We start from the raw sequence: 27,809 nt of genomic DNA on the forward strand, positions 1-27,809 counted from the left end.
AGTTATATTTAGATTAGAAAGCCAGATTAGTTTGTAATTGTGTGTGTGTGTGTGTGTGTGTATATATATATTAATTCTCCTATGATATATATATATTACACACACACACATACACATGAACAATAATATGGCCAAGGAGGGAATGTACCTTTTGTGGTTGTGTTCTTCCCAAGCAATGTCTGTATAATATCATAATTTTCATGTTTTGTGAGTTTCTAGAAATCAAAAAAAATTTTTTTTTACATTTGTATAAATAAGGTCTTTTTTTCTGACAGAGATTTTTCAAGTTTTGAAGAAAAAGTGCAATAGGATACACAGAAATTTGCAGGGGTAAGTAGTGAGTTTATTCTAGTAAAGGTGACTGGAAAGGGCCAGGTCGGTGGTTATTGTTGTATGTGTATTGGAGATGATCTTTGAAGGGAAATCAGCATCCCTTTGAACAGTGGCTTAGCAAGGACTGAATGGGCCTTAGGCATAAAAATTAAGATGGGTTCCCCCCCCCCCCCCCCCCCCCCCCCCCCCCACACACACACACACTTTAATGCCATTTCTCCAAAGGTAGTGGGGACTGGTGGGGGTGGGTTTGGAGGAGAAGAAACACCTTCAAACATGCAATAAGCAAACCCTGCAAATAAACAAGCACATTCGAGACCTATACAGAAATCGTGTCAGTGTAATTGAAATAGAAACTGAAAGGCAAGATATCAGGGATGTGCATTTCCTAAAGCTGACACATTACAATTAACAAAATCAGAAAAAAATACTTTTGTCTACCTTTGATTCTCTTTTCTGCTTTTTATGTTTTTCTTAAATCTTTCCAGGGTCTCCTGTTGTAATATTTCTTCTTTGTCAACTATCCATATTTCATTCCTATCCCTATTCTTCCCTCATATTTAGCACCTGTCCTTTGTGTTCTATCCCTCCCTTGTGTCCAGCATCTCTTCTCTGTGTCCCTGTCCCTCTGCTTATTTAGCTTGTCACCTCTCTTCCCCTCCTTCCACATTATCCACCCTCTCTCACACTCTCCAAGCGCCAGCATCTCTGCCTTCTGCCCCCCCCCCCCCCCTTTTCCAGTCAGTCTCTTTTTTTTTTTCAACAAATTGGGTTAATAGAATTTACAACACTGAATTAGAATATATAACCTTGCTATATTTGTCATGCAAGATTTGGCTGAAATGTGTACTTCACTGTCCAAGTCATTTAATTCAAATCAAGTTATTAGATGAGGTTTGTTTCATTGTGATGGCCGAAAATCTGGATCATTTTCACTGCGTTGTCATCATCACTTTTCTAGTGGCTTCAGCCTAGGGAGACTGTCATCGTATGGCACTGGTCGCAAAACCGATGGCAGATTATTTTTTTTTTATTTGTACCCCGCGCTGTCCCACTCATGGCAGGCTCAATGCGGCTTAGGTGCTTATTTGTACCTGGGGCAATGGAGGGTTTAGTGACTTGCCCAGAGTCACAAGGAGCTGCCTGTGCCTGCAGTGGGAATCAAACCCAGTTCCCCAGGACCAAAGTCCACCACTCTAACCACTAGGCCACTCCTCCACTCCACTGACTTTTTGTTTTTTTAAGAAAAGCCTGAAACACATGTCAAACAGAAATAAGTCTGTAACGTAATCTTTCTGCACTCTGCATATCTTTGGGACAGCAAATGGCATGCTTGGCCATGAAGCTTTGATCCAAACTCTCAGGTTGACTGCACATTGATGCACAACAAACATGAAGAGTCCAACCTTTGTCTTGATCACCAACTTAACATATAAATACGGTTCATAGGCTGCCTTCACCAGTGGAGCCATGGTTCTTCTTTGCACCTAAATGTAGCAGAAAGCGTCAACATGATTAATATATTTCTTCAACATTTTCAGTTGAATTAACCATCAGGTCATGCAATAACTAGCTATATATCAATTTATCTTAGAAGCAATATATAAAAATAGGGCTAAACGTCATCATAATATAATTAAACTGAACAGCATTCTTTTAATAGTGATGTGTTGTTGACACACGTGTCGTAATATTGTGAAAAACAATACGTTGTAGAAAAAGTTTGATGTTGTTTCTGTCATCATCATCCAAAAATCTATAAGAAACATCCAGTCTCATTATGGAAACAAATCATGTTCAGTGTTAGTCCTTTTCCTTTGCTTCCCCGAATATGAAAAAAATCATCTGTTTTTCAGTACGATATTTCCATTGTTCTGCTCCTAGGTCAAATAAGCATCCCACTGGGTGGCTAAGATCTCATCATGAAAGCTCTCTGTTCTGAGAGACCTTTGACAAGAGGCCTCACATCTTTGTAGCAGAAATTCCACGTTATCAAAAAAAAAAAAATCTGCTTCTCATTGTGTGAATGCTTAGAAAAAAGCATTATGGCACATTGGATGAAGCTTAGTTCCAAAACATTTTCCTCCTCCTAGAGCTGGAGTTTTATTTATATATATATATATATATATATATATATATATATATAGTCCCCTTCAGATTCTGTTGAGAAAAAACAGAGTGGTTTCATGTAAAGAAGGTCATGCTTCTGTGAATTTGAAACTTTGAAGTTATTGATTCTGTGTGAATGACAGAGATGATGCTTATTATCAAAAGAGATTTTTCAGAAGGGAAACGTGGAAAAAATCCTTTTGAAAAAATGTGGTGAGTCCATACTTGATATGTGAATTACCCACAAGCTTGGGCAATATATAATAATATATAAGAAATATACAAGGGGAGCTTGATTTTAATCAGCACTGTATTCATATGGGCTTAATGATTTCAGATTATGTTAAAAAGTGAAGTAGAGTGCACAGAATGCCTTTGATTTTTCATCAGTTCATTTTTGGATTTTTTTTTCAGTACAGCTCTTAAAACAAACATTATAGTTCAAGGAAATACAATTTTTGGCAAAGATGTCAAAGTCTAACCACAAGCAGGTGTGGTTTTCAGGATTTTTACTTTGAATATTCTTATTTGTGTAACTAGTTACAACTAGTCGTCTTCAGTGATCTGGCCATAAGCAAATATAAAGTTAATGGTACAGAAGTTGTAAAGGTGATACTGTGAGGGAAATGTTTTGGCAGAAACGAAGTTCATTGTTATAATTTCTGATATAGTCTGATTTAAACACCAACTCTTGAGGGTCAAAATAACCAAATATATAAGTTAGGTTGTGATTGTCCAAATCCTGCTTTCACCTCAGAAGAGCTCTACTACTACTACTTAACATTTCTAGAGCACTACTAGGGTTACGCAGCGCTGTACAGTTTAACAAAAAGGACAGTCCCTGCTCAAAAGAGCTTACAATTTAATGGGCGAAGTGTCAAGTGGGGACAGTCTAGATTTTCTGAATAGAGGTATGGTGGTTATGTGCCGAAGGCGACATTGAAGAGGTGGGTTTTGAGCAAGGCTTTGAAGATGGGCTCTACACACAGTTGCCTTTATTGTGCATTGGAACTTTACCACTACCCTCTGTCTCCTTCCACTTAACCAGTTTTTAACCCAGTCAGTCACTTTGGGACCCATACCGAGGGCACTCAATTTTATTTATCAGTTGCCTGTTCAGAACTGAGTCAAAGGCTTTGCTACAGTCCAAGTACACCACATCTAGCGCCCCTCTTATATCCAACTAATTTGGTAACCCAGTCAAAGAAATCAATCAAATTTGTCTGTCAAGACCTGCCTGTAGTGAAACCATGCTGCCTTGGGTCTTGCAGTCCATTCGAATCTAGAAACCTCACAATCCTCTGCTTTAGAAGCATTTCATTAGTTTACCCACCATCGAGGTCAGATTAACAGGTCTGTAATTGTTCATCATAACATTTTTTTTCTTCAGGTTCCAGGGCAAGTGAAGTTACAGTCTACATGTTCACATGCTTTCTCAGTATACAGTCCCAAACTGTAAAATCTTTTACCAACAGATTTATGTTTTGAAAGGATTTTTTTCCTCCTGTTAAGAAAAAATAACACTTGGTATTATAATAAAGCCTTTTGGCTGATCTGTAATTTTTTTTTTTTTGTTTTGTAAGTTCAGGGTGAAAGGGTGGGTTTTTATTTCAGGATGATGAGGGAGACTTTAAACTATTTGGTGGTGAGAGATGTTTTTTTTGTGTGGTGAACTGGATTAGGAACTGGTTGACGGACAGACGCCAGAGGGTGGTGGTGAATGGAATTCGCTCGGAGGAGCGAAAGGTAAGTAGTGGAGTGCCTCAAGGATCGGTGCTGGGGCCGATTCTGTTCAATATATTTGTGAGTGACATTGCCGAAGGGTTAGAAGGTAAAGTTTGCCTATTTGCGGATGATACTAAGATCTGTAACAGAGTGGACACCCCGGAGGGGGTGGAAAACATGAAAAAGGACATACGGAAGCTAGAAGAATGGTCTAAGGTTTGGCAATTAAAATTCAATGCGAAGAAATGCAAAGTGATGCACTTAGGAAGTAGAAATCCACGGGAGACGTATGTGTTAGGCGGGGAGAGTCTGATAGGTACGGGCGGAGAGAGGGATCTTGGGGTGATAGTATCTGAGGATTTGAAGGCGACGAAACAGTGTGACAAGGCGGTGGCAGTAGCTAGAAGGTTGTTAGGCTGTATAAAGAGAGGTGTGACCAGCAGAAGAAAGGGGGTGTTGATGCCCCTGTATAAGTCGTTGGTGAGGCCCCACCTGGAGTATTGTGTTCAGTTTTGGAGGCCGTATCTTGTTAAGGATGTAAAAAGAATTGAAGTGGTGCAAAGAAAAGCTACGAGAATGGTATGGGATTTGCGTTACAAGACGTATGAGGAGAGACTTGCTGAACTAAACATGTATACTCTGGAGGAAAGGAGAAACAGGGGTGATATGATACAGACGTTCAAATATTTGAAAGGTATTAATCCGCAAACAAATCTTTTCCGGAGATGGGAAGGTGGTAGAACGAGAGGACATGAAATGAGATTGAAGGGGGGCAGACTCAAGAAAAATGTCAGGAAGTATTTTTTCACGGAGAGAGTAGTGGATGCTTGGAATGCCGTCCTGCGGGAGGTGGTGGAAATGAAAACGGTAACGGAATTCAAACATGCGTGGGATAAGCATAAAGGAATCCTGTGCCAAAGGAATGGATCCTCAGGAGCTTAGTCAAGATCGGGAGGCGGGGATAGGGCTGGGCAGACTTATACGGTCTGTGCCAGAGCCGGTGGTGGGAAGCGGGACTGGTGGTTGGGAGGCGGGGATAGTGCTGGACAGACTTGTACGGTCTGTGCCAGAGCCGGGGTTGGGAGGCAGGGCTGGGGAGGTGAGGATAGTGCTGGGCAGACTTATACGGTCTGTGCCTGTGCCAGAGCCGGTGGTTGGGAGGTGGGGCTGGTGGTTGGGAGGCGGGGGGATAGTGCGGGGCAGACTTATATGGTCTGTGCCCTGAAGAGCATAGGTACAAATCAAAGTAGGGTATACACAAAAAGCAGCAAATATGAGTTATCTTGTTGGGCAGACTGGATGGACCGTGCAGGTCTTTTTCTGCCGTCATCTACTATGTTACTATATCTTTGTTCTGTTCTTATGTTTTCTGTACTACTTTCCCATCATAGGACAATCAATTCAGTTTATAACCAACACAAATACTTGCATTTTTTTTTTTTTTTAACGTTGAGGCAACCAGCCTGACTGAATGAGAGGAATTCCTGTTCCCATACTGGAAGGCACCCCCCCCCCCCCCCCCCCCCCAAGGTTGAGGGGAGAGCCACAAATGTGGCCCTGAGTAAAAAGGTTTGCCCACTCCTTTTCTAGGTAGTAGTTGTCTTTTTCAACACCGATTGGGAATGCATATACATTCCTACTTGAACCATTAACTTGTTAAGGACACATCTAGAAGAAAGAGAATCAGGTCAGTGGGGTTTAAGATATGTTATGTCCATCACCCAAATTAAAGAATTTGAAACTTTCCTACAGATCACAGCATCCTAGAATTACTGTGACCACACAGCCAGTCAGGTTTTCAGGATATCTAGGGGCAGATTTCCCAATACATAGAATAGGCAACATCTTTGAGGTAGCTGCCCCATCACCAGAGGTCCACCCCATCACATGAGTTTGGGGCTCCTGTGTGGCCTCTTATCAGTGTTTTGTGACAGGCAAGTAGCATCTATAGATATAGTTAGAGAACACTAAAATAAAGCGCTTTTTTAATGCTAACTATTGATTTAATGATTTTAAGAATTCCAGGAAATATTACATGCATTTCTTTGTCTTTAGTATTTTAACCACTGCTTAGAAGTTGGAATGCAATTGTGCAACAGACCATCTGCGGCCAGTGCAATGTGTTCTATATCAGACAGATGTTTTCATAGTGTCATTGGTCTATGACAATATAGAAACAAAATAACAGTTGCAGGAAGCTGAAGTGGCACATCATAAATTAATTTTTAAACCCTTTACATTCAGTAGAATGTATTAATATATTGTATTGGTCTTGTATGCTTGACACACACCCTTCCCTGGTCATGGGCCTGTCTATTTTACTGATATTACATCTTTAGAAGTAATTTCAATCTCACTTAAGAGTTCAAGGTGAAATTTAACAGAATGCACAAATGTGCAAGGAGGAGGAAAGGTTATCCTGCTTCTCCAGTTCATTGTGTTTAGTCTTGAAGAAATCTAGGGGGAAAAAAGAACAAAGATAGCAAAAAGATGGAAATGGATGCCAGGGAGATGAGTCACTGGGAGTTGGGCTGGGGTGAATCAGAAGGGACTGGAAGCAAGATGCTTTGGAATAGCAGGATGGGTTATGGTAAAAAGTAGGCAGATTAAAAGAGAGTGCAGAAGTGGACAAGTGGCCTAGTGGTTAGGGTGGTGGACTTTGGCAAGCTCCTTGTGACTCTGGGCAAGTCACTTAACCCTCCATTGCCCCATGTAAGCCACATTGAGCCTGCCATGAGTGGGAAAGCGCAGGGTACAAATGTAACAAAAACAAAAATAGGGTGGTCATCAAAAGGGGTTCAAAAGGATAAAACATTGGTAGGAGAAAGGAAAGGAGTGATGTGGCGGAAAGAATATATAAGGACATGAGCAATCGAGGAGGGACTGATAGGTAGCAGAGGGTGAGGAGAGAGTCTTATCATATTTTGCATTCTAGCTTTTGTCTGAATATTTGACTTTCTTCTTTTTAGAGTTGATTACTTAATTACTCGATAACACCTATTTCTTAGAAAATCATTAACCTGTTGAAATGCATTTAGTGATTTCCAATTTTTGTTCCTCCGGTTCATTACCATTGAATACCATTTCTGGCACAGGTATCTCCCTCAAATTTTCCTCAATGAAGACCAAAGCAAAGAATTCATTTAATTCCTCTACTATGGGCATGTCCTCCCTCCCTCCCTAAGTGCCCCTTCTCCTCGGTCATCTAGCGGTCCAACTCATTATTTAATATACTAAAAATAGATTTTTATCATGCATTTTTGCCTCTGAAACAATTTGTTTTCAAAGTCTCTCTGCCTTTCTTTTCAGAGCTTTGCATTTGACTTGCTTATGCTATTTCCTGTTACCTACAGTTGGATCCTTCTTCAGTTTTCTGAAGAATGTTCTTTTATCTCTAATAGCCGCCTTTACCTCACTTTTAAACCATGCCGGCTGTCATTTGGCCTTATTTAAACCTTTTTTAATTCGTAGAATATATCTGTTCTAGGCTGCCAGGATGGTATTTTTGAACATCCACATCTGATATAAATTTTTGACCTTTATAGTTGCTCTTCTAAATTTGTTTTTCTTTGGGAGGGGGTGTATTTTCCTCAATTTATTATAGTTTCCTCTTTGTAAGTTAAATGCTAACACAATGGATTTCCTGTGTTTACCTAATCCAAAGATTGTATCAAATCTGATCATGTTATGATTATCATTATCAAGTGACCCTAGCACCATTACCTCTTGCACCAGAATCATGCAGTCCATTAAGGACTAGGTCTAGAATTGTTCCACCTCTTGTTGGTTCCTTAACCAACTGCTGCATAAAGCAGTCCTTGATTTCATCAAGAAACGTTACTTCCCTAGCATGCTCTGATATTACGTTTATTCAGTCAATATTAGGATAATTGAAAGAAAAAAAATGAAATATAGGCATGTATGAAGCTCATCGGAAATTGAACCCTTGCAGGTAAGTGCTTCATTTATGCAGGCGTTTATAATTGATTCAAAGGATGCAGTTGAATTGATGTGCTTCATCTCCCTTCTCCCTTTCCTCTCCAAATTACTTGAACGTGTCTTGACTTTCTTTCTACACAACCTATTCTTGACCCACTCCAATCTGGTTTTCGCCCTCTTCACTCTACTGAAACTGCACTTACCAAAGTCTCTAATGACCTGCTGCTGGCTAAATCCAGAGGTCTCTATTCTATCCTTATCCTTCTTGACCTATCTGCTGCTTTCAACACTGTTGACCACACTGTACTTCTGGATACGCTGTCCTCGCTTGGATTCCAGGGCCCTGTTCTTTCCTGGTTCTTCTCTTACCTCTCACTTCGTTCTTTCAGTGTTCACTCTAGTGAATCCTCTTCAGCTTCCATCCTGCTTTCTAAAGCTCAACATGTCCAAAACTGAACTTCTCATTTTTCCCCCTAAACCTACCTCCCCTCTTCCCCCTTTCTCTGTTAATGGCTCTCACATCCTCCCTGTCTCCTCGGCTCGTAACCTTGGAGTCATCTTTGATTCCTCTCTCTCCTTCTCTGCGCATATTCAACAGATCGCCAAAACCTGTTGTTTCTCTATCTACAATATTAGCAAAATTTGCCCCTTCCTTTCTGAATACACTGCCAGAACCCTTATCCACACCCTTGTCACCTCTCGCTTGGACTATTGCAATTTACTTCTCACTGGTCTTCCGCTCAGCCATCTCTCTCCTCTCCAATCTGTCCAAAATTCTGCGGCACGACTTATTTTCCACCAGAATCGTTATACCCACACTAGCCCGCTCCTCAAATCACTTCACTGGCTCCCTGTCCGCTTCCGCATTCAGTTTAAACTTCTCGTACTGACCTTTAAATGTATCCACTCTGCAGCCCCCCATTACCTCTCCACTGTCATCTCTCCCTACATTCCTCCCTGTGAACTCTGCTCGCTGGACAAATCTCTGTTGTCGTCCCCCTTCTCCTCCACTGCTAACTCCAGGCTTCGCTCCTTTTCTCTCGCGGCACCTTATGCCTGGAATAGACTTCCTGGACCTATACGTCTAGTTCCATCTCTACCTGTTTTCAAATCTATGCTGAAAACCCACCTTTTCATTGCTGCTTTATAGCTCCCATTACTTCCCTCACCCGTAACTGTCTTGTCTGTCTGTATTATTTAGATTGTAAGCTCTTTTGAGCAGGGACTGTCTGTTTGTATCAGGTGTTCAGCGCTGCGTGCATCTGGTAGCGCTATACAAATGCTAATAATAATAATTTGTCTGTGCACTTGATGTTTGAATAATATTTTATGTTTTTCCTGAGCCCGCAAATAGGTGGGAAAATGTGGGATACAAATGCAATAAATAAATAAATAAATAAAAATATATGCCATATATACTCGAATATAAACCAAGATGTTTCCCCTACAAAAAAAGGGGGGCAATGTTAACTCAAATATAAACTGAAGGTTTATATTGAAGTATTCCTCCCCTTCCCCTGTGATGACTAGCATTTCTCTCCTTTCCTGTCCCCCCCCCCCCCCCTCCTCCGTTCTCCTGCAGTGACTGGCATTTCTCTCCCTTTTCCCTGCTCCTACCTCTCTGCCTCCCATGGTGACCAACACTTCTCTCTTCCCTCAGTCATTTCTCTCCCTCTCCTATCATTATTCCCACACACTCTCACACACACATTGACATTTCTCTCCTTCTTTTCTCCCCCCCCCCCCCCCCTTACTGGTACCACCTGGACCCTGCTGCTGACTCTGAAGTATCTGCAAGCAGGGCCGGTTTGGAGCATTGAGCATCTATGCATGCTTGAGGCCTACTGGCACCTGCCCTGAAGAGCTGGCAGGCCTTGAGCATGTGCAGATGCTTAAGGCCCTGGACCGTTTGCATTTACTTCAGTGTCTGCAATAGCATCAACTGCAGTGTCCAGGAGGTACCGGTAAGAAGAAAAATGCCAGTCACCGCAAGGGGATGGAGAAAGGACCGTATTGTGCCCACTCGATTATAAGCTGAGATCCCAATTTATTTGCGGACCTGAACATGTATACCCTGGAAGAAAGGAGAAACAGGGGTGATATGATACAGACGTTCAAATATCTGAAAGGTATTAATCCGCAAACAAACCTTTTCCGGAGATGGGAAGGCGGTAGAACTAGAGGGCATGATATGAGATTGAAGGGGGGGCAGACTCAAAAAAAATGTCAGGAAGTATTTTTTCACGGAGAAAGTGGTGGATGTTTGGAATGCTCTCCCACGGGAGGTGGTGGAGAGGAAAACGGTAACGGAATTCAAACATGCGTGGGATAAACATAAAGGAATCCTGTTCCGAGGGAATGGATCCCCAGAAGCTTAGCCGAAATTGGGTGGCAGAGCCAGTGGTGGGAGGGGGGGCTGGTTGGGAGGCGGGGATAGTGCTGGGCAGACTTATACGGTCTGTGTCCTGAAAATGACAGATACAAATCAAGGTAAGGTATACACAAAAAGTAGCACATATGAGTTTATCTTGTTGGGCAGACTGGATGGACCGTGCAGGCCTTTTTCTGCCGTCATCTACTATGTTACTATGTGTGTGTGTTGTGAAAATTACAGTCCTGTTGTATGTAGGTTTTTTTCTTGGGGGGGTGGGGGTTGACTTTTGATTAATTAGACCCTAATTTTCAGCACAAGTATGAAAGCAGGTTTAGAGAACCTATATTTCTGAGGTCTGTTTTTTCTCCATGCCTAGTTTTGCAGCTTTATTGGTGTAGGCAAAACTGGATAGGCTCCTTATCAAGCTAGTTTAGTGCTTGACTTTCCAGTAATTGAAATCACCTGTTATTCTGGTTACCCAGTGTATTAGCTTCCCTAATTTCTGCTAACCCTTGTTAGCCAGGCAAAAAGTAGTACACTCCTGTCACTATCCTTTTCCCCTTTGCACATGGAAGTTCTATCCATAATGATTCTAACATTTATTTTATGGCCTACAGAATTTTTAGTCTATTTGATTGAAGGCCCTCTTTAACATATAACTCCCTCCACCAATTTGATCCACCCCTATCACTGTGATATAATATATACCCTGGCATGACAGTGTCCATTGGTTGTCTTCCTCCTACCAGGTCTCACAGATGCCTATTTATTTTATTATTTAGTGTAATATATTCTACAACTCTCATCATATATTTTAGGCTTCTAGCATTTGTATACAGTCACTTCAAACAGTGTTTTTTGTTCCCGTTAACAACTTGCTCAGCAGGTGACAGTGATAATTTGCAATCATTCAAGTCAGGCTGTTCTTTATTTAAAAGCACCTGGTCTACTATGGCCTTTTATTACAACCTCACTATCAGGATGCCCTATCTTCACTGTCTTGGTGATATCCTTCCAAGATACCTTGTTCTGAACCATGTGATTTTAAGCAACTGTCAGCACTCCCCTGGTTTCTTGTTTAAAAGCTGCTCTATCTCCTTCTTAAATGTTGATGCCAGCAGCCTGGTTCCACTGTGGTTAAAATGGAGCCCATCCATTGGGAATAGTATCCCTCTTCCCCAGAATGTTGCTTAGTTCATGACAAATCTAAAAATCTCCTCCCCGCACCATCATCTTATTCATGCATTGAGACTGCAGAGCTCTACCTGTCTCCTGGGTCCTGTGTGTGCAACGGGGAACACTTCCGAAAATGCTACCATGGAGGTTCTAGATTTTAGCTTTCTACCTAAGAGTCTCAATTTGACTTTCATAACCACCACCTCACATTTTCCTACGTTATTGGTATCCACATGTACCAAGACAACTGGCTCCTCCCCGGCATTGTCTAAAATCTTATCTAGCTGACGTGTGAGGTCCACCACCTTTGCACCAGGCAGGCAAGTGATCCTCACATCCATCAGTCATCCAGCTGTATACATGCCTAATGATTGAATCTCCTACTAAAATGGCCATCCCAGCCCTTCCTTTCTGGGCAGAAGCCCCTGGAGACACATCCTTAATGCAAGGGGATATTCCATCCCTTGGAGGGGAGGTCCTGGCTACAGGATCACTTCTTACCTCTCCAAGGTGATCTCCCTTCAGGTGATCTTTGTTTTCCATGGCAGTACAGAGGTTGCCAAACTGGAGGTGGAATTTCTCTACTATGTCTCTGTAGGCCTCATTTTTATACCTCTCTGTTTCTTCAGCTCCTCCAAATCTGCTAATCTATCCTTCAGGGATTGCCCCTGAGTGCTAGAAGCTCTTTGCACCAAGTGCACCAACTGAGAGATAATCAAATATGTGACACTCAGTGCAAAAGACTGGATAGCCCCCATCTTGCTGCTAGACTGGTGATTTGTTAATTAAGTTGCTGATGAAGTAGGAGTATGTAAATTTAAGTCCCCTAACATTGCTGGTTATAGTCTTGTCTATGCTGGTATATAGTTTTTATATATAGACGTGGAAATATCCCATTTCAGCTGGAGCATTGTTATTGAAAGTGCAACAATGAATATTACAAGAGAGCAAAAGGGGAGGGGCAAAAACCAAACAACAGTATTTTCAGAGTAGCTTCTTTAAAGCTGAAATTGTTTGGGTAAGTCAGGGCCGGCTTAACCACTGGACCAGGTGAGCACTAGCTCAGGGTGCCAAATCCTCACCTTGGCCAATGGTTAAGCCTTCTCTTCTCCTTGCCCACGGTTCTGTAAATTTTTACATGGGTTGCTGGCAGCAGCAGCATGAAGACAGGCTGTTCGGCCAGCCCCTGGGTTTTCTATCTGTCATGCCACCTCCTCTGATGCAATTTCCTGTGGGCAGGACATGACAGAGAGAAATCCCAGGGACTGGCTGAAAGTAACCTGTCTTCATGCTGCTGCTGCCGGAAACCCACATAAAGTTTACAGGACTGCAAGGAAGGGAGAGATGCCAGACCATGGTGAGGGGGGTGCAGAGGGGTGAGCGAGACCAGTCTGAGGGGGGGGATGGAGGTTGAAGAAAGATAAATTGCACTCGAGCTCCTTTTATAAATACTTGAAAATCAAACCCAGGTTCACATTACCTGTGTGTATGTATCGTGAATATCACATAGAACTAGCAGCCTAAAATGCAAATAATATATAAGTGGAGAAAAAAGCTTCAGAGTCGCCGCCCAGCCTACCACCTCTCGGTGAAATTATAAGGCATGAGCTCGGCGTACCATCATTTAGCTTCAAAAAACCTCCACGATTCAATAAATCAATCTCAATTTTAAGTATTATTCTATGTGTCCACCAATCCTTCTCATCAATGTACTGTATCTAATTAGTGGAACTGATAAGACAACATAAGTTCCAGCCCGTTATTTTGAATGCAAACAAATCATACATGTGTCCAGGAGAGTCAACCCAAATCTCTTAGCTTTGTGTTTTCTTCAAAAGTCCTTCTCCGGGTGACTCCCCCTTTCCATCCAGCATCTTCCCTTTTTCTCCCCTTCCAGTGTCATCCCCTCTTTCTGTCTGCATCCTTCCATCCAGCGTCCCGTCTTTCTTTCTATACCCTTCTATCCAGCATCTTCCCTCTTTCTCTCCCCATCTTTTTAGTGTCTTCCCTCTGCATCCTCCCATCCGGCGTTGCCCCCCTTTCTGTCCCCATCCTTCTAGCTTATTCCCTCTTTCTGTCCCCATCCTTCCAGCATCTTCCCTTTTTCTCTCTCCCTCCTATCCATCATCTCTCGTTTCTCTCTCCTTCCTTCCAGCCAGGGTCTCCCCCTTTCTTCCCATCTTTCTACACAGCATCTCTGTCTCTCCAGCCCTTTTCCATCCATGTCCCCGCTTTCTGTCCCCATCTTTCCACTCATCTCTCTCTCTGCATCTCTTCCGTGCATGGTCCCCACTCTATCTTTTTCCTCCCCTCTGTCCATCATCTCCTGACTCTCTCTCCACACCCCCTCCCCTTCTCCTTCCCTTTCCTTCCCTCTTAACATGGCATCTTCTGTTTGCTGGCCACTGCTGCTTCTCCCGATGAGCAGCAGCGGCTGTGGTAAACCAACAAATAGCAAACGCGGGACTGCAACCTTCTGGCATGTGCTGTCAGCTCTGCCTGCCTGCTGCCCTAGAATGGGAAGTTGATGTCACCAGGGGTAGGAGACCAGCAGAACCAACAGCGCATGCCTGAGGGCTGTGGCCCCGTGCTTGCTGTTTTGCTATCACTGCTGCTCATCGGGAGAAGCAGCAGCGGCGGCGGTGGTGGCAGTGTCTCAGCGCTGAGCTGGAGTGCAGGAGATGACCCGCCAAAGCGGGAGTCTCCCACTCGGTGCAGGAGACTTGGCAGGTTTGTGACATATAAAGTTGTGCCGCATTTTTCAAATATAAATCTGTAGACCATCTGAAAAAAATAACTGTCAGCATTTATGGATTGTTTATCAGTTTTATTTGATTTGAGAGCTGGTTTGTGTTTTCTTTTTTTTTTACATCTTGGGCCTTGTATAATTATACAAATGCATGGTTCATAAACGGTTCAAAAGGAATATCAAATAGTCTTGAATATGTTTGTATATGTGTATAAACATCAAACATTTGGTTGTTTCAGCATTTCTGGTCTGCGTTTAGCGGGTGAATCATTTTCTCCAGCATTTCACCTACAGCTGGAAAAGAGCAGTGGATCCCGAGAAAAAGATGTGAAGTTACTGCAGGGAATTGTAGATTATGTAAGTTGTGAACATTATGTTTGGACAAATGAAATGCATGTTTTCTCTTTTAGAATAAGCTAGCTAGAATCTAACTTGTTTCAAAGAGAATGTTTTTTACGTGTCAGTTTTGCTGGTAGATAAACTAAAGTAATATCTCAAATAGAATTACTTCAGTTGTTTGTATACTGGAATAGTATTTCTCAGTAACCCTGTCTCCAGTCTGGTTTTAAGGTATTCACAATAAATATGCATGAGAAAGATTTGCATACAATGGCAGCACATGAAAATTTGATTTATGTATGTTTATTTTGGATATCCTGAGAGGTAAATCTGCTAAAAACATTACACTAGGAAAAAAATGCTCTCTAACTTGTGTGCATTCCCTAGATGCCTTTTGACAAATTCAGCATTAGTTTTATTGTAAAGAAGAAAAAAGTATTTGACAGATTGTTTAATTCAATGCAGATTTTATCAGAATAGCACTTTAACATATGGAAGGTGAATGGAAGCTATGTTGAAACACTTATTTGCAGGTGGTGTGATAAAGACTTTTGATTAAAAAAAAAGAAGTACTACTGTGTTATAGTGTATTACTTTTTATCTGATTGGAATAGCAAAGAAGTGCTGAGTGTCTAGCAGCGACAAAAGAAAAACAGAAAGCAGACACTGGAGGTCCAAACGGTTGCTTTATTCTTACAGACTGTAAGAATAAAAGAACCGTTTGGACCTCCAGTGTCTGCTTTCTGTTGTACTTTTTATCTGGACTGATCTGTACCAAGGCCGTTCTGGACAAAAGAAATTTTTCATGTAATGGAATTTCTCCTTGTTGGGCATTTCTCTTTTTCCCCTCTTGCTTTCTTCCACAGTTAGATCCAACTCTACTGAGCTTTTCTTAACCTGGCTACCATGGTCATCAAGACCCTTTCTTCTCTTTCAGGTCCCAGTCGCAGACTGGCAGTTTGGTACAGGGGGCACTCTGTAGACTTTATCTACAGTGCACCCCAGAGTACAATTAAGCTGAAAGGGAGAGCCAAGCAGGAGGAATAGCTGGATCAGTGGATTACAGAAGAGCTGGGCCACTGGACTTTTCCAGATAGTGAGAGTTAGGAATAGTGGGAATACAGATACATTTTTAGCTCGAGTTCTAGTTTATTGGTTTCTGGATGCCAACTCTTGACAGTTCCCAGAGTACAAAGTTAATCTTGTGAGTGGAAAAAAAATTCAACTTCTGAGTATCCCATCTGTTAAGAAGACAGAATAATTTACCTGTAATGATACAGAACCTCATCTGAATGGCACCATACAGCTCTAGCTCAGTATTGCGCATGACAGTGTTTTAGTTTTACATTATAGTAAGTTTCTTTAAAAAAAATAATGATACTTCAAAATAAACCCTTCTATCTCTATCTCCCTTTTCCTCCCATCTTTTTCATACACACTTTTTCCGATTCTTTTTTGGCTATAACATATATGGGTGTGTAGTTAATGATGGCTGATTTGAATCCTTTATCAAACATATAAACGGCGAGTGACCGTACTCACTCGCAAATGCGCAGTAGACTTCCCTCTGTCCCGCCCCCGCGTCAATACGTGATGACGGAGGGGCGGGACAGAGAGGGAAACTGCACGAAGGGGAGGGAACCGCCGAGGTCGCCACCGCTCCTCCTCCCCCCCAGAGTCGCCGCCACCCCACCACCCGGCCCGTCTCTTCGCTATTCAACTTACATCTCCGGAGCAGGCAGATCAGCTGAGCTGCCATTGGCCTTCCTTCCCTGCCTGTGTCCCGCCCTCGCCGACGTTACGCCACACGAGGGCGGGACACAGGCAGAGAAGGAAGGCCAACGGGAGCTCAGCTGATCTACCTGCTCCGGAGATGTAAGTTGAATAGCGAAGAGACGGGCCGGCGGCGGCGGCGAACTCGGGGGGGAGGGGCCAGCGGCGACCTCGGGGGGAGGGGGCAGTGGCGACCCAATAGCCCGTTTTAATGGGCTCAACGGCTAGTATATTAATGTTGTATTTATGATTGCAGAAGTAACTTTAACTAGTGCATTATATTTTTACTGTTATGTAAAGTGACTTTATCTGTTCTTCCAGTGCATGGACAGAAAAATTGCATTAACTCAGGCTCGCTATTTGGAAAAAGAAGAGAAAATTCTTCCTCCCCCTAGGTTGGTAGAACATTTTGTTACTGCTGTGTTGTTCTTATTGGAAAAATATTTAAATTACAGTAAAATACAGTTGAAAGTTTGTTCAGAAAAAAAAGACTACATTGAATACTTGCCTGCATCTCTCTCTCTGAATGCCTTTTACCTAGGCCAAAATGTTTCATTGTTTATCCTGTGTCATTTACAGGATTTTTTTATTTTGAGAGCAATATTGTCAATAGTAAGCACTATTTCTCAAACACTGTGCACTATTAACAATACAGAAAAAAACTTAAATTTGGGGGTATTTTTCTGCATCTTGGGTTAAAAATAACATGCAATGATATGGAAATGTTGACATTTCCTTTGTTTTCAAATGAATACACATCCCTACTATTTACTGTGCTGTGTGACATACCATTAATTGTGAAGTTCTACCGTACTTTACCTCTTGAAAAAATGTTGACTGGAATTTTTTTTTTAAACTAATAACCGTAAGCAATAATGAGGGAAAAGGGTGTTTGTAGGGATTGTCCAGAAAAGCATGTATTAAAGGTGTGTTTTAGAAATGGTTTATCAAAAAGATATTAAGACTTATGATTTTTGTGTACTTTCACAATAAAGTGCTTGGCAAATTATAAGATGAAAGGAAGAATTCAAAATAAAATGAATTAGGAAATATGAGAAAGTTAAATGTTTAATTCAGTGGCGTAGCCAGACCTCGGCGGGAGGGGAGGTCCAGAGCCCAAAATGGGGGGGGGGGGGGGCACATTTTAGCCCGCCTCCCCCAGCCACCGCCCCTCTCCCGCCACTTCTGACCCCGCCGCTATTGCCGCAAGGTACCTTTGCTCAGTTTCACTTAAAGGAACATGCAAGATGTCAGGACTCAAGAAAGCACAGATCAGCAGCGAACGCGGCACGCCGAAGACCGGTCCTAAAGAAGGCTTCGGCTGGTGGTGGTTGGTGAGCCCCGCCAGCAAAACCAGGGACCCGTACTAAATCTGTGGGTGCCCAGGCCCCCGTGGCCCCACCTAACTACACCCCTAGTTTAATTCAACAAGAAAAATATATATATTTTTTTAAATTAATAGTGCTTGGAAGATACAGCCACTACTAAAAAATCTGATTCAAGTAGAAACAAATGTACTGGACTGAAAAAAAAAATGTAAAACTTGAAGAAACAATTTGAAGAGTTTAGATAATAAAACTTGTTTAATAATACAGCGCAACACAGTGAGTTTGTTTCACCCATCACAGTTCTTACCTTTTAGGAATATATAGGTGTCTTAGCATTTAGCATGCACTAGTGTTTAGTGTGCACTTAAATCTCTAGCATTCCCTTTGTGCAATTTAGTAAACAGGGCCCCTTATTTACTGGGATTTATTAACCACCTTTATGAAGAGATTCACCCTGGGCGTTGTCCAGCAGGTAGAGTTTAACATTATGCTTACTATTTTGTTAACGGCATAACAATAGTAAAATGACCAAATATAAACATTAATACAATAAATGAGGTAAACTTGAAAACAGCAAATTGAAACCTAATAATAGGACTAACATGAAACAATATCAAAAATATATGCTTTTAACAGCACTGTAGAACATTTAACAGAAATATGATATATGTCAGTGTAATACAAACAGTATTATAATAGATAGCATGGAAGAACATTCAAATAACACAGATATGATGCTAATGCTTTTCTATAATATAGCTTGCCATGTAGCCAAGGGGCCAAGTACAGATATAAAGATGGGGACAAGATGAATAGAACAGAGTCAGTTTGGATAAATAGATGGGTGGTTAAACTCAAGGCAAGTTCTCTGAACAGTTAAACAAGATATGAGGAACTGCTGTAAGTTATAGTGTGTGTAGCAAGCTAGTCTAGGTACAGAATGAGTGTATAGACAGTCACATCCAGTCTTTCACCTGCTTCTGAAGTACAGGCAGTCTCGAGTTAGATGCAGCCCTTCTGGGAGTAAGTTCCATTTCATGGGGGCTACTTGCGAGGACTCACTAGCGGGTATCACATTGTACAATTTCTTTTAACGAGGGTACAGATAGTGATGCTCCTGGAAAAGACCTTAGAGGTCTCAAACGTGAGGAAAGGGCTAACTTATTGTTTAAGTATTCTGGCTGATTTTGTCTGAGGAACTTGAAAATCAAACAGAGTTGTAAATTTAGCCCTGTAAGGTACTGGTAGCCAGTGTAGTGTTTGCAGGAAGCGTGTGATGATGTCGCACTGCTTGCAGTCTTCTAGCAGTCGTGCTGTAGCATTCTGAATTAGTTGGAGTTAATGGTTTGGCCAGTGTACAGGGCATTACTGTAGTCTTAGTCGTGATTTTATCATAGTATGAACCACTGTGGTTAGACTTCTCTCTCCATATATTGAAAAGACATTTTGTAGCTGCCGTAGATGATAGTCAATTTTTAAAGATTGTTTGAATTTGCAGGATCAGAGTGAGTGATGAGTCTAGTAGTATCCCAAGACTGTTGACCTTTGATTTGCCCATTCCTGAGTTGAGATTAGACAGACACACTCAGAGCTGTGGGTAGATTTGGTTCACTGGGTATGAGTTGCATATCATCTGCATAGATAAGAATTTTGTGTCCCATCGACAACAGCTCAGCTAGAGGAGGTAGATATTAAGTAAAATAGGAAATGGTATGGATCCATGTGGTACCCCCCCCCCCCCCCCCCCCCCACACACACACACACACAGTTCAGTGCCCAAGGTAATGATGCGCTCCTTGTGACTCTGGGCAAGTCACTTAACCTTCCATTGCCTGCCGCATTGAGCCTGCCATGAGTGGGAAAGCGCGGGGTACAAATGTAACAAAATAAATGTGTTTTTGCTGAACAGAACTGATTGTTGTCTGACAAATAGGATTTTAACCATTTAAATACAGTACTACTGATACCTGTTTCTGCCAGCCTTGTAAGCATGATATTACGATCCACTATGTGAGGGCTGATGAGAAATCCAGCAACACTAGTATCAAGGCAGATCCCCTGTCACAGTTTCTGTGCAGATCATCAAAAAGGGACATAAGACCTTTCTGTGTTCCGTATCCAGGTCTGAAGCCAGATTGACATGGGTCTAGCCAGCCACTTTCATTTAGTCAATCGTCCAGTTGAATACAGACTGTCTCTTCTGTAAGTGTTGCCAGAGAAAGGAGTGTTAGAGAATGGTCTAGGATAAGCAGCATAAAATCTGTTTTGCTGTTCTGGGACCTTGCCAGGTACTTGTGACCTGGATTGGCCACTGTTGGAAACAGCACACTGGGCTTTGATGGACCTTTGGTCTGTCCCAATATGGCAGTGCTTATGTTAGTTTCAAGCTTGTCCTGGTCCAGTGAGCTCTTTACAGTAGTAGGCACATTGCAGCTCTTTTTAGTGTTGTTGGCAGCTGCCCTCCCACAAGAGAGGAGTAAACAATTTTAGTGGCCTCTTCAGTGAGGCCTATGCTGTGGTCCCTAGTAAAAGGACCCCTTCGTCTATGGTTGTTACTAAAGTACCTTAATTCAATGCCTGTTAAAAATTTTCCTGTTCAGAGGCAACACAGTCATCATAGATGAGGAGTGGCCTAGTGGTTAGGGTGGTGGACTTTGGTCCTGAGGAACTGAGTTCGATTCCCGGCACAGGCAGCTCCTTGTGACTTTGGCAAGTCACTTAACCCTCCATTGCCTGCCGCATTGAGCCTGCCATGAGTGGGAAAGCGCAGGGTACAAATGTAATAAAAATAAATAGTTCAAACACTGTTACTTTTAAAAATAGGTAGCCTTTAAGTTTCTAATCCCAGTCTTTTTTTTTTGTCTATATTCGCTGGATTTCAGGCAGTATACAATAGCAAATATATAATTCTGTTTCAGCACAAGTAGGATTAAGTTGTATGGAAGTGTTCATTTTCGATTTGTGTTATTCTCCACAGCTGCATCTCCTACTGATCAAATTTATTAACATCAATTAAATTCAACAGTTGATTACTTTCTTATGCTAATTGAGTTTTTCAGTAGCTTCACGACTGAAAGTACAACAGGGCAGCAGAATTCAGTTCTATGATATTCCCTTTTCATCTTGTACAAATAAACTTTAAGCCCAAGACTGGGGCCATTACTGTGCCCCAGAGGTCACAGTTTGAACTGGACAGACAGCCTAGTTAGGGTAATATCACTCTCCCACATTTCCTCTTGCATTCCTCTGCTTTGTAAATATTTTGCTTTGTATTATTAAAAAAAAAAAGAAGAAGAAAGAAGATACCAAAGGTTTTGTTTTTGTTTTAAAGTGAGAACTATTTTAATGTTGGTATGTGGAGTAGGAATGGGTCCAGAACAGAGCAGAGCAGAGCAAACAGTAGCCCAAAGGCAGTTAACTCTTTCTGTGGGAAGACAGTGCGTGGGCGATAGCTTTGTTTTGTAGTATGTCATGCATCCCTTCTTTGGAAAGTTAGGGGCCCTTTTACTAAGCTGCGGTAAAAGGGGCCCTGCAATAGCTACAGCGGCTATTTTTGTCGTATGTCAAGGCCCCTTTTACCGCAGTGGGTAAAAGGCCAAAAAAAGAAATGGCTGTATAGTAAGTTCGCACTTGCTGCAAAATAGGGCTCTCTTGCTTACCCAGTGATATGGCCTATTTCCACCGGGTAACCCCCTGCAGAAATGTTTTTTAAGTATTTCCACTGTCATCAGAAATGGCACACGCTGGGGGTGGAACTACCACCGGCACCCGCATTGGGCCCGGCGGTAGGTCAAGGTTGCCACGCGGCAACCCTTTAGTAACGGGGCCCCTTTTAGAGAGGTTGTAAGTCTTCTTCCAATTTGCTAATTTTACTAAAGTGCAGTAAGCTTTTGCACTTACTGTGCCTTAATTTGAAAAATTAAGGTAGATTGTGACGACTATGTGGTAAATGCAGAGGGCATGCCTTCCGTTTATCACACAGGCCAGTCACTTACCATACAGGCACTGTGCTACATACAGTGCAAGATAGCCCAGGAGGCTATGCTACCACTAGAGGTCAGTGGCTATCAGTGAACCTGGACCCATCAGATTCTGCTTAGCGGTATATCAAAATCATGAATAAACATAAACTAGCCCACCATTGATGGCCCCCTGGGAAAGTCCCAGGGGTTCTCAATAGGGCCTGAAGGGATGGGAGTTGGGGTGGGAGAACAGTCGAAATTAGGTGGTTGGTCTTGAACAGGGGTGCCTGCCCAGATAGGGTGTTCTTGATTTTCAAAGGTCACTTTGTTGTTGGGGGGGGGGGGGGGGTTGAGAGGAGGGTCTTGATTTTTGGAAAGGGATTGGGTGGGAGGAACTTGATCAGGGGAAGACCATTAGGTAGGAAGATGGAAGGGGGAGCCTAAAGGACAAGTGGTCCAAGGCAGCAGCACTATCAGACTGCCAATAGCTCTGCAGTACCTACTACCTCCTCTTGAAGTTGGCGGTATTTGCAGCAGCACTATGGTCAGTCAGGACAGCTAACGCATAGTCATGACCTACATGTTAACTGTCCACTTTGCCCCTGTCACACCTACTCTGTTCCTCTAGATCCACAAGTCCCCTTTGAGCCGAGTTGACTTCTGGTGATCAGAGAGAGGGATCCCTCTGTGGTTAATCTCTGCCCCTACCAGCATTAATCAACTAGCATGGGATTGTTACCATACTGGCTATTTTAATGTTTAACACATGGTAAAATGCTAGCTCCTTTAACCAAACCTAGAGGCCCTTTTACTAATATATGTTAAGTGCTTAACACACAGTTAACGCATGAAAGCAGGCTAATGAGCAACCATATTAAGCTGTTTTGCAATAGTTGCCTGGTATCACTCGGTAAACCACATGTTAATGAATTTTTCAGACTTTCTCAGGACATGGCATAGGTGGGGAATTGGCCTGGAAATATCCAGTTAGTGCATTATACTTACCATACACTAGCTGGCTAAGTGCTCCCACGTTGTGAGCTAATTAAAAAAAAATTTAGTACAAATGTCTCCACTGATTGTTGCATAAGACTTCTAGCTAGCACATGGTAAAATCCTGCATTAAGCCACATTAACTACAGATCTTAAAGGTGAAAAGTCTCTGGTTTAACGAATACAGTATTAATCAGGGCCTGTGGCTGTCGGGACCCAACCACAGTCTGAGGCTGTTGGCTGCCATGCCCCAAATATTCTCTTTCTTTGAGTTCCAGATCTGGCTCTAGCCAGACCTCAGGGCAAGGCTCACAAGTCTCAGATCAAAAGTGGCTTACCTCAGCCAAGTCACAGTCGCTAGACATAAGTTGTAGAGGCATATGGTAGGACTTCAACTCTTCCTTCCCTGGGCCTCCCTTAACCCCAGTCTGGCCCTATCTTTTATTCTTCCTCTTCCTGTACCTTCGGCTCCACCTCTCCTGTCTCACTTCCTCCATGGGCGGGACCAATGGGTTTAAGGTGGCCAGCGATCAACTGAGCCCAAATGGTGCCAACATTTGGGAAATCCTGGCACAAAACTACTGGGTAAGTTAGCCAAGCAAGACCACTACTTCCATCTGAGCTTGCCGTAAAGGTGTTTTAAGGGATACTTGAGCTGTCAGATACTGCCTAGGGCTTGGCAGGATTGCCCTTCTAATTCAGCTTGTATCACACAATTTCTGCTCCCCAGAGGGGAAACTTACATAAAATTGCATTATTGTGGGGCTACCATGTTTACATCCATGTTGTCTTTGGCTGGATCTTGGCAGTCCCGGACTATATGACCTTTTTTCCCACATTGGAAACAAGTGGGGCTTCTTGGATCCCACAACAGAGTCTTTCCTGTACCTTCGACTCCATCTCTCCTGTCTCATTTTCTCCCTGGGCAGGACTAATGGGTTTAAGATGGCTCAGGCTATCTGAGAGACTATCCTTAAGGGTGAGGGGGCAGTATTCTGTATACCCCATCATAGGCCCCTTAATAAATATTCCCCTTAGTAAATGTGTTAAGTGGTTCCACAGGCTGGCCAAAACGGTGTGCATAACTGAACCAGTGGCACAATCATTATGCACAAACCATTGGAACCATCATTTTTTTTTTATATTTTGCATGGAATGAGTAGGACAGTGGTTACCAAACTTTTTCGGTTCATGGCACCCTTTGTGTACGAGTAATAATTTGTGGCACTCCCCTGGCCACACAAGTTTCTATGGCTCCCCCCCCCCCCCCCCCCCGGCCACACATCATATCCAATATTTCTCCCTCTCTCCCATGCACCATCTCTCTTTTCCCTCCATGCCCATGTCAACATTTCCCCCTCTCCGGTCCCTCTCCCCTCTCCATGCAGCATCTCTCCCTTCCCTCCTCCCCCATTTGCAAGACTCCACCCCTTTGCTATATCTCGCCCTCCTCCTCCAGCCCATGTCCAACAATTATGCCCTTCATTCCTCCTGCAGCATCTCTCCTTCCCTCCCCCACCCACAATTCTCCTGCTTCAAAGAGTCCCCGACAGCGATTCCCACATGGTGCCTGTTGCTAACCCAGAAGCCTTCCTTTTGCCGTGTCCTGCCCCAGGTGAGCAGGAGGCAGCATGTGGGAATAGCTGCCTCAGACCCATTGAAGCAGGAGCAGCACTGTTAAGGGTGCAGTTGCAGTACCTTTTGCAGCAGGGGACAGGATTCTCTGCTCTTGCAGTCTCTTACAGGGCCTGGGATTCACTGCAGAATGCGCGTGCCCTTATCCCATCTCCTTCTGCAGTGCACAGTTTGGGAAACTCTGGAGTAGAAGGGTTTGAGAAAACTCTGTAACCAAATGTTTAAAAATAATAGTAATCAATTATAAGCCTCTCTTTAAGACAAGTCACACCAGGCAGTCAGAATAATATCACAACATTCTGGGCTGAAGACATGGCACTCTGTTTTTAGGTTACTCCTATATGTGACTTTCACCTATGCATTCTTTGAAAGAATCCTAACATAATTTCCTATTCTTTTTGTATTCCACAGTATTAGGGTAGTGGTAACAGTGGAACAAACAGATGAAGAACTAAACACAGCTGCATCGACCATCAAGCAGGCTGCACAGTTCATTCTAAGCTAACTCTGCTTTTGGACATATGTTACTTAACAATGTGAGCACATTGATCTGATTTCTTGCTTTAGCTGACTGGGCTTCTGCTCAGAGGGAACTGAAGCTCAGGTCAGCGTGCTTATCAAGCAGAGTGTGTCCCGCTGCTTACCAGAAACAGTATTGGATCTATTCCAAAGATGAGAGCTGTTCAGCAGAATGATGAGTTTTGGAATGTCCAAATTATGTTGTGTGAATTACATTAGAATTGTACTTTTTTTGATTTGTTAAAATTAAACTTTGTTTTACGTTAGTATTTTTAGATGCCTTTTTTTTTTCCTTCAACAATGTAAAGAAAAATAATCAAGGCTTGAGGTTTTCTTCTGGCCATTTCCTGGATGAGTCTGAAAACATCTGTTTTCAGTTTTTCTTCTTAGAGTCTTTGTATCAGATACGATTTTATTAAAACACTAAGAAAAACTGCATATAATTGTAAAATGTCTGGTATTAAACATGTATTTAATGTCTTCATTATTTTGACACACATGCATTCCAACCTTCTCCCCACCCCTCCGCCCCCGCTTTTACATTTTCCTTTAACCAGGCAAATGCTAAATTAAAGGATTGTAGTATTTTCTAGCCATATTCAATTATTCCAGCAGTGTGACATTAAATATTGAGAGGTGCTTTTTTATTTCTAAATAAACTTATGTTTTCATCTTTTGTAAGTGTTTCTTGAGGCTAAGACTTCTGCTCTAGGAAGATCCTTTATTAAGCAAAAAGTAAAAAAAAAAAAAACCACAATTAGATGGCACAGAGATCAGACTGTTTCAGCTGCGATACCTGCATCAAGAGTCAAAAGATCTGCAAGTACAAATAGACATGGTGATAAAACACACACATAAGTACACAGGTGAGTATGTGGACACCTAATATAACCAAATCACAAGTTTTAAAGTGATTTAAACCAAATTAAAAACCACAAAGCATATTACATACAGTAAAACTACATATAAATTAAATCAACATAACCAAGTAATTATAACCTTCAAACTTATATACACATATATATTTTCAATGTTGTAACTAGCAAGCTATTATAAAAAAAAAACCAACAGTATCTAAAATTAAAATGAAGTCTTTCAACAAACAATGAAACCTTTCAATCAGAGAGAAAGCAATAACACTTCTTATGTTGGCATTTTCTTTAATCCGTCTATGCTCTTTTCTTCCCTCCCCCTTTCCCCTTCCCTTTTCCCTCCCCTTTCCTTCTCCCACCTCTTTCCTCCTTTTTTTCTTCTATCTTGATTCCCCTACCCTTTTCCTTGTCCTATTTTCTTGCTTCCTCTTCCTATCCCATTTCTTCCTCTTTCTCCCCTTTCTCTCTCCCCTCCCTCCTCTCCTTTTTCCCCGTTTCCTTTTTGTCTTTCCCCTTTTTTCCCTCCCTCTTTCTTTCCCTACACTTTCCCTTCCCTTCCTCCTCTCTCCCTTTTGCTGTACCCGTCCCCTTTCCTTTCCCTTGTCCTATCACTTGCCCATTTCTTCAGACACGTTCCTGTCTCACATTTCTTGGTTCCTCCTTTCTCCCTTCCTTCCTTCCTTCTCGACCCTTCCCATCCCCTTTCTCTTCTTCCTCCCCCTTTTCCCTTTCTCTTCCTGCTCTCCCTTTTCCCTTTCTCCCCCTCTCTTCTAATTTTTCTCCTCTGCTTCCTCCCTTTCTCCTTGCCTTCCAACTATATGTGGGTACAATGAGCTTCTGGTGAGTTTTGGAGGGCTCATAGTATCCACAAGTGTAACGGGGAGGTATGGGCCTGGGTCCACCTGTCTACAGTGCACTGCACCCACCAGTGGACTACAACATGGACTTGCATGCTACTCTACTGGATCTGAGGCTGGTAAGTAGTTTTTAATCACATTTTTGGGGAGTGGGAGGGAGTTGGTGAGCACTGGGGGAGAAAGGAGATCATCCCCGATTCCTTCCAGTGGTCATTTTAGGGCACCTTTTTGTGCCTTATTTGTTCTAAAAACAGGTCTAGCTCAAAACATCTTAGTTTTAGTCCTGGACTCTTTTTTGTTTTGTTCCATTATGGCTGAAAAACGTCCTGCCCCCGACATGCTCCCTTGAAATTTGGACGCATTGCAGACAAAAAGCATGGAAAAAGTCTGAAAATAAGTTTAAAAAATTCCAATTTGGACATTTTTGTGAGAAAAGCATCCAAATGCTGTTTTATGCCACTTTATTTTTGGTTGTTTTTCTCTTTCAAAAATGAGCCCCATGGTCTAGCACATATAGGTTCATTTTGGTAAGCAGGCCTTTGCCAAGCTTGTAAGTGTCTGCTGTTCTATTCTTTGCATTGAAGTCATGCACATGGGTATGTATTTATAGTTTAATTGCATTCGTTCCTGAGAGACCAAAGCAACAAACAACCTGTCAGTATATTGCAAGCACATTAAAAGGCAAGCAGTCTGTCAATATATCATTTGACGCAATAGAAAAAAAAACCCATGTACTTTATAAATGGTCTATGGGTGATAAATTATAACCTAAACAAGAAATATCACTGTACAAGCATTAGCGTCGGACACAGTATATCAAGTCCCATCCTTTTTACCAACTGCTAATTGGTGCCAATTAACAGCCAATTGGCTTTAATTGATGTTAGTTCCAATTAGCTGGCCATTATTAATGCTCAGAACTCCGTACAGTGCTGGAAAAATACCACCACAACAGCGCTGCAACACAGCTTCCTAATGCTCAGTGCTAATGACATGCAAATTTAGGTGCTCTGTCAGCGCTGAGTATTAGGGAGCTATTTTAGAGTTAGGGGAAGGATGGAGCATGCCCTGAAGAGTTGTGCGTCTGAGTGCTGAGCATTGTTTGGCTCCCAGGTCTACATCCTGT

At 42.4% G+C, this 27,809-nt stretch overlaps 1 protein-coding gene across 1 annotated transcript in view; it reads left to right on the forward strand.

Annotated features, from left to right (window-relative positions):
* The window catches only part of SPTLC1 (serine palmitoyltransferase long chain base subunit 1), a 143,746-nt gene extending 118,116 nt beyond the window's left edge, over window positions 1-25,630 (forward strand). The window contains exons 12-15 of the mRNA XM_030193599.1: window positions 276-330; window positions 14,645-14,762; window positions 16,839-16,912; window positions 24,847-25,630. Coding sequence (XP_030049459.1) covers window positions 276-330; window positions 14,645-14,762; window positions 16,839-16,912; window positions 24,847-24,940 — 341 coding nt within the window. The 3' untranslated portion in view covers window positions 24,941-25,630. The remainder of the gene's footprint in view (window positions 1-275; window positions 331-14,644; window positions 14,763-16,838; window positions 16,913-24,846) is intronic.
* Window positions 25,631-27,809: the final 2,179 nt, after the last annotated feature.

Source organism: Microcaecilia unicolor, chromosome 2 (assembly GCF_901765095.1).
Source record: "Microcaecilia unicolor chromosome 2, aMicUni1.1, whole genome shotgun sequence".
NCBI classification, from domain to species: Eukaryota; Metazoa; Chordata; class Amphibia; order Gymnophiona; family Siphonopidae; genus Microcaecilia; species Microcaecilia unicolor.